Source organism: Chiloscyllium plagiosum, chromosome 1 (assembly GCF_004010195.1).
Source record: "Chiloscyllium plagiosum isolate BGI_BamShark_2017 chromosome 1, ASM401019v2, whole genome shotgun sequence".
Taxonomy (NCBI): Eukaryota; Metazoa; Chordata; class Chondrichthyes; order Orectolobiformes; family Hemiscylliidae; genus Chiloscyllium; species Chiloscyllium plagiosum.
The window spans coordinates 15,673,977-15,681,490 of NC_057710.1; the positions used below are offsets into that span (position 1 = coordinate 15,673,977).

The 7,514-nt window shown below is 45.4% G+C and overlaps 2 protein-coding genes across 2 annotated transcripts in view; one reads left to right on the forward strand and one right to left on the reverse strand.

The window, feature by feature from the left end:
- LOC122553785 (dedicator of cytokinesis protein 2-like) overlaps positions 1-1,900 on the forward strand; it is a 1,227,980-nt gene extending 1,226,080 nt beyond the window's left edge. The window contains exon 52 of the mRNA XM_043698147.1: positions 1,188-1,900. Within this exon, the coding sequence (XP_043554082.1) occupies positions 1,188-1,289 (102 nt within the window). The 3' untranslated portion in view covers positions 1,290-1,900. The remainder of the gene's footprint in view (positions 1-1,187) is intronic.
- The window catches only part of LOC122553835 (BCL2/adenovirus E1B 19 kDa protein-interacting protein 3-like), an 86,231-nt gene that overhangs the window by 13,324 nt on the left and 65,393 nt on the right, over positions 1-7,514 (reverse strand). The window lies entirely within an intron of this gene.

Consider the following 7,514-nt stretch of genomic DNA (forward strand, 5'->3'; position numbering starts at 1 on the left):
TTGTACTCTATGCTACTTTCTCCCCACCCCCACCCTCCTCTAGCTTATCTCTCCACGCTTCAGGCTCTCTGCCTTTATTCCTGATGAAGGGCTTTTGCCCGAAACGTCGATTTTGCTGCTTGTCGGATGCTGCCTGAATTGCTGTGCTCTTCCAGCACCACTGATCCAGACTCTGTATAAAGAACCTACCTTCGACATCTCCCTGAAACCTTCCTCCAATGACCGTGAAATTATGCCCCTTTGTGATAGCCATTTCTGGCTTGGGAAAAAGTTGCTGGCTATCTACTCTATCTATGCCTCTCATCATCTTGTACACCTCCATCATGTCACCTCTCATCCTTCTTCGCTCCAATGAGAAAAGCCTTAGTTCCCTCAACCTTTCTTCATAAGACATGCCCTCTAGTCCAGGCAGCATCCTGGTGAAACTCCGCTGCACATTCTCGAAAGCTTCCACATCCTCCCTATATTGAGGAAACCAGAACTGGAGAAAAAGGGAGAAAATTTTCTTTTTGAGATTTAAAGTTTTGTGAGGATGCCAAGTCACCATTTTATGGGAGGACTGGAGCATCAAGTGCCACCCAAGCACTTGGCAAACCAGCAATGGAGGTTCACTTTGAGCGAGGTCTTGGAGGATTGCGAGTTGGGGCAGGATGGGTGGGGGATTCAGGAGGGTAGTCAGGAGAAAGTGGAATTTTCACCTACTGACGGATGAGCCAGAGATCTCCTGATTGACAGTGGTACTCCAGAGACAGATAGATGTTTCATTTTCCTGTTTATTCATTCACAGAATGTTGGCATCGCTGGCTGGGCCAACATTTATCGCCCATCCCTCATGGACAAGAAAGCAGTTAAGAGTCAGTCGCATTGCTGTGGGTCTGGTGTCACATGTAGACCAGACCAGTTAAGATAGCAGATTTCCATACCTGAAGGACACAGTGAACAAGATGGGTTTTTCAGACAATCAGCAATGGTTTCATGACCGTTGGTAGATTCTTATTTATTGAATTCCAATTCCACCATCTGCCACTGCAGGAATCAAACTCGATTCCCCAGAACATTGGCTGAGCAAATCATCCCCAAAACTGCCAAAACAATCATGCCAGTGGTGATGAGATGGGGCTTTCATTGCACCTCACTCCACTCAACAAGTCTTTGTTGACTGCTTCTTGGTATTTCCTTCCCAACAGGCCACCTGTCCGCCAACACCAGATGACAGCAAAGGCCCCAAGTCTCCACCTCCTCCTCCACCACCAAAGAACAAGAGACTGGTCGCTCCCTCCCACAGCTGACCGCACACCCCTCCAGACCAGAGGAAGCTTTGCCAATCTCGGAGCAACGCTCAGGGTATCACATGGTCAGGCTGGTGGAATGCGTTACCTCACAACAGGACCAGTGCGTGACCTCCATACACCTGCACCCCCCTATGTTTTGACGTCATGTATTAAAATCAGTTTTCACACTGCGCTAAGAATTTTTTACAACAAATGTACCTTTTTTTTCTTTAAGCAAGACTCAGTCTATCGTCTTTTTGCACTGTAACAATGAAAATACTGTCGCTGGATAACAAAGGACTGTGAGCTTTGAGGGTCACAATTAAAAGGGTGTTCTGGATTGATGGACTTTTCTGTCAGGAGTGACATGACAGGGATCAACCCAGTCAGCTCAACTTTTAATGTAAAAAGAATGTGTGTATCTATTGTGTCTTTCATAGAGTCATACAACAAAGAAACAGATCCTTCGATCCAACCAGTCCATATTCCCAAACAAAACTGCCTGCTCCTGGCCAATATCCCTCAAACCTTTCCATGTACTTATCGAAGTGTCTTTGAAACCTTGTAACTGTTCCCACATCCACCACTTCCACTGGGAGTTCATTCCACACACAAACCACACATGTCTTTTCTAAATCTCTCTCCTCTCACCTTAAAAATATGTCCCCTAGTCTTAGAAACCCACACCCTAGGGAAAAGGCACCTGCCATTAACCCTGCCTATACTGCTTATGTTTTCATAAACTTTTACAAGTTCATCTTGGTGGCACAGTGGTAGCACTGCTGCCTCACAGTGCCAGGGACTCAGGTTCGATTCCAGCCCTAGCTGACTGTTTGGGTGGAGTTTGCACATTCTCCCTGTGTCTATGTGGGTTTTCTCCCACAGTGGAAAGATGTGCAGATTAGGTGGATTGGCCATGCTAAAATTGCCCGTAGTGTAGGTTGTTAGTCAGGGGTAAATGTAGGGGAATGGGTCTGGATGGGTTACTCTTCAGAGGGCTGGTGTGGACTTGTTGGGCTGAAGGGCCTGTTTCCACACTGTAGGGAATCTATGATTCACCTCTGAACCTCCTATGCCCCAGTGAAAAATGTGTCAGCCTATCCAGCCTTTTTTTATAACAAATTAGATTAGATTAGATTACATTACATGCCCTTCGGCCCAACAAGTCCACACCGACCCGCTGAAGCGCAACCCACCCATACCCCTACATTTACCCCTTACCTAACACTACGGCCAATTTAGCATGGCCAATTCACCTGACCTGCACATCTTTGGACTGTGGGAGGAAACCGGAGCACCCGGAGGAAACCCACGCAGACACAGGGAGAATGTGCAAACTCCACACAGTCAGTCGCCTGAGGCGGGAATTGAACCCGGGTCTCAGGCGCTGTGAGGCAGCAGTGCTAACCACCGTGCCGCCCACAAATCTTCCATATCTAGCAACATCCTGGTAAATGTCTTTTGAATTCTCTCCAGTTTATAATATCCTTCCTATAATTAGGCGACCAGAACTAGACTCAGTATTCCAGAAGAGGCTTCACATACCAATGTCCTATACAATCTCATTATGACGTCCCAACTCTTATACTCAAAGGACTGAGCAATGAAGGCAAGCATGCTAAATGCCTTTTTAACCACCCAATCTGTATGTGATGCAAACTTCAATGAATTATGTACTCGAATCCTTAGTTCTGTCTCTCTACAACTCTACCCAATGTCCTACCATTAATTGTATGAGTCTTGCCTGTGTTTGTTGAACCAAATGCATTTGTCCAAATTGAGTTCCATTTTTCAGCCCACTGACCCATTTGATTAAGATTTCTTTGTAATCTTAGAAAACCCTCCTCACTGTCTTGAAAAGTACTCTTCCTCCATGCCCATCAGTTCACCAGGGCTCTTCAGACAGCACCTTCCAAACCCACCAATGTTTCCACCTAGAATGACAAGGATAGCCAATACATTGGAACACTACCCTCTGCAAGTTCCTCTCCAAGCCACTCACCATCCTGACTTGGAAATATGTCACCATTCCTTCACTGTTGCATCTTAGAACATCCTCCCTATTGGCAACGTGTGTCTACCTACAGCACATAGAGTTGTACAGCTCCTGGAAACAGACCCTTCGGTCCGAATTGTCCATGCTGGCCAGATATCCTAAATTAATCCAGTCTCAAGTGTTTGGCCCATATTCCTCTAAACCCTTCCCATTCAGATACCCATCCAGATGCCTTTTAAATGTTGCAATTGTACCAGCCTCTACCACTTCCTCTGGCAGCCCATTCCACACATGCACCACCCTCTGCATAAAAACGGTTACCAATCTCAGAGCAACGCTCAGGGTGTCACATGGTCGGGCTGGTGGGATGCATTACCTCACAACAGGACCACTGCGTGACCTCCATACACCTGCACCCCCCTATGTTTTGTTGTCATGTATTAAAATCAGTTTTCACACTGCGCTAAGAATTTTATACCTTTCCTTTCCTTTAAGTAAGACTCAGTCTATCTCTTTTTGCACTGTATCAATGAAAATATTGTCGCTGGATAACAAGGGACTGTGAGCTTTGGGGATCACAAGGTCCTTTTTAAATCCTACTCCTCCTTAAACCCATGCCCTCTAGTTTTGGACACCACTATCCTAGGGAAAATCCCATGGCTTTTCCGTACCCCTCATGACTTTATAAACCTCTTTAAGGTCATCCCTTGGCCTTTGACATTCCAAGGAATAAAAACCCAGCCTATTCAGTCTCTCCTTATAGCTCTGACATGGATTGCAGTGATTCAAGAAGGCAGCTTCCCACCACTTTCTCAATGGCAACTAGGGATGGACAATAAAACCTGGCACACCAAGTGACTCCCATATCCCACAAATGATGTTTTAAAAATTTTCTCAGCATCTGGGAATGCTCAATTTAACTCGATGCCACCATATAGATTCCGTGGTAACTGAGCAGGTCAGAGACTGGGAATTTTGTGGTGGGTAACTCCTCTCTGGAGTCCATAAAACCTCTGCCCCACCTCCAAGGCAAAAGTTAGGATTTTGGAATATCCTGATGTTCACCATTGACTGGAAAACACTTTGGAACATTGTAAGGTTGTGCAGGGATGATATAAATGCAATTTCTTTCTCTATTAAATTAATCTCCAGCTGCAGCTCTCAAAATAATCAAGGACTCGACATAATCCAGGAATGATACCCCACCCGCCATCGTCAACATCCTGGGAAATTGAAAATTCTGATGCACGTTTATCCTGCAACTTGAACCTTCAGGAAAATTCCCTTAAAGTCAGAGCATTCAGAGGGCACCAACTTCCCAAACTTTAGAGCCACTCAGGAAAAGTTAGAGAATCACAAGCCTGCTCTAATTCCAGGCTAACTATTAATCTGAAGTCCCTGTCCACTGATATGACAATGCCTGGCACTGGTACCCCAACCCAACACAACGTCAACCCGAATCGACCCGAGCCTGCTCTTATACCCTCCCTGACCCATAACATATAGGAGAAGAATCAGGCCACTCGGCCCATCGAGTCTGCTCTACCTTTCGATCGTGGCTGACATGTTTCTCAACCTCATACTCTTGCCTTCTCCCTGTAACCTTTGATCCCCTTACCAATCAAGAACCTATTTAGTTCTGTCTTAAATACACTCAATGATTTGGCCTACACTAATTGACCACCTTTTGGCTGAAGAAATGCCTCTTCACCTCACTCCTAAAAGGTCACCCCTTCACTCTGAGGCTATGTCCCTGGGTCCCACTCTCTCCTACTAGTGGATACCTCTTCTCCCTGTCCACTCTACTCAGGCCTGTAAGTTTCTCCCCTCATCCTTCTATCAAGTATAACCATGTAGTCCTCAACTGCTCCTCATATGAAAGCCCTTCATCACTGGGATCATTATTGGAAACCTTCTCTGGACCCCCCACCCACACCAGCACATCTTTCCATAAATATTGGGCCCAAAACTACTTACAGTATTCCAAATGCAGTTTGACCAGAGCCTCAGAAAAAGCGTCATAGATTCATACTGCAAGTAAACAGACCCTTCAGTCCAACTCGTACATACCAACCAAGTATCCTAAACTGAACTCGTCCCATTTGCCTGCATTTGACCCATATCCTTCTCAATCATTCCTACTCATATATATGTCTAAATGGCTCTTAAATGTTGTAATTTAATCCACCTCCATTACCTCCTCAGGCAGATCATTCTGTACACACACCACCCTCTGTGAGATAAACTTGCCCCTCAGGTCTTGTTGGGCTGAAGGGCCTGTTTCCACACTGCAGAGAATTTAATCTAATCTAATCAAACGCCTTCCGCCATTTCTCAGCCCATTGAACCATTTGATCAAGATCTCTTTGCATTCTTAGATAACCTTCTTCACTGTCCACTGTACCACCAATTTTGGTGTCATCTGCAAACATACTAACCATGTCTGTAAAAACTCCTCATAATTTCTGAATGCTGTTCAGAGTTACTGAGCGCACCTTGCCAGTGAGAAATAAAGGGCATGTGTAAAAGGAGGAGATGGCCAGGAGATGGCAGTGTTATCATTTTAAACAGCTCACACTGTCAACCTGAAGACTAATACTGTTCGCTATATATTTAAAATAGAACTGCCACTGCTCCTGAATTGTCATGGACTGTCCTTCAAATAATCACAGAATCCCTACAGTGTGGAAACAGGCCCTTCAGCCAACAAGTCTATACCGACTCTCCACAAAGTTACCCACCCAGACCTGCATTTACCCCTGACTAATGCACCTAACCTACACATCCCTGAACAGTATGAGCAATGAATTAGTCTGTCCAGGATTCTTCCAAAGATGGATTTAGATCACACGCAGAGAAATTCCCAACCAGATTGTTGGAAAATAGAAGAACACCATGAGACCAAGTGCCATGCAATACATTTCAACACACCTCATATGTCATAGAATCCACAAGTAGCCCCAGTCACAGAGGGAATCCAGTCAGAAACCAGCTGTGTATAGGATATGATTCTCCTTGTGCCTCTATACCCTCTCTCCCAACGTCACCCCCACTTTCCCCCACAGTCCTGCACATTCTCGCTTTTCAAACAGCAACCTGAAGCTCTCCTGAATGGGTTGAGTGAATCGGCCTCCACCACACTCTCAGCAGGCAATGCATGCCAGATCCTGACCACTCATTGCATGAGTAGATTTATCCTCATGTCCCCATTGGTTCATTGCTCAAATGCCTCAGAGCTATGTCCTTTCCTCTTTCACACAAACCTCTCATCTACTTGAAGATCATCAACTCTAAATCCTCCCTTCTCCAAGAAGCACATTTCCTAACATCTCCCTACATAATGTCACTTAGACCATTCTCACTCTGAAAACATCCAGTTTTCCTTCAAACCACACTGCCGGTTTGATTTCCTTTCTATTCGAATGTGTTGTGATAGTGGAAACAGGTATTGCGCTGGATGATCAGCCATGATCATATTGAATGGTGGAGTAGGTTTGAAGGGCTGAATGGCCTCCTCCTGCTCCTACTTTCTATGTGTTCCACCTTAATTAGCAACTTGATTACCCTTTCAGTGAAGATTACCTCTCTGTCTTGCCTTTGAAAAGCCTGTAGTCTTCATGTAACCCCCCAGGTCATATATCTTACAGTATGAACAGCAGACTGACTTCAAATCCTTAACAATGTTGACGCTTTATGAATAGGAACCTTCAACCACTTTCAGCCTGCTCAGCATTGTAAACTGACCATCAGTGATCTCAAGGGATCAAGTCTTACCAGCACCTGTGGTATGGAATAATATCGCTGAATTGGTTGATTTGAAAATATCCATTAGGCAAGTTTACTCAGCTTAGAGTCATAGAGATGTACAGCATGGAAACAGACCCTTCGGTCCAACCCGTCCATGCTGACCAGATATCCCAACCCGATCGAGTCCCACCTGCCAGCACACAGCCCATGTCCCTCCAAACACTTCCTATTCATCTCCCCATCCAAATGTCTCTTAAATGTTGCAATTGTGCCAGCCTCCATCACTTCCTCTGGCAGCTCATTCCATACCCGTACCACCCTCTGTGTGAAAAAATTGCCCCTTAGGTATCTTTTATATCTTTCCCCTCTCACCCTAAACCTATGCCCTCTAGTTCTGGACTTCCCGACCCCAGGGAAAAGACTTTGCCTATTTACCCTATCCATGCCCCTCATAATTTTGTAAACCTCTATAAGGTCACCCCTCAGCCTCCGACGCTCCA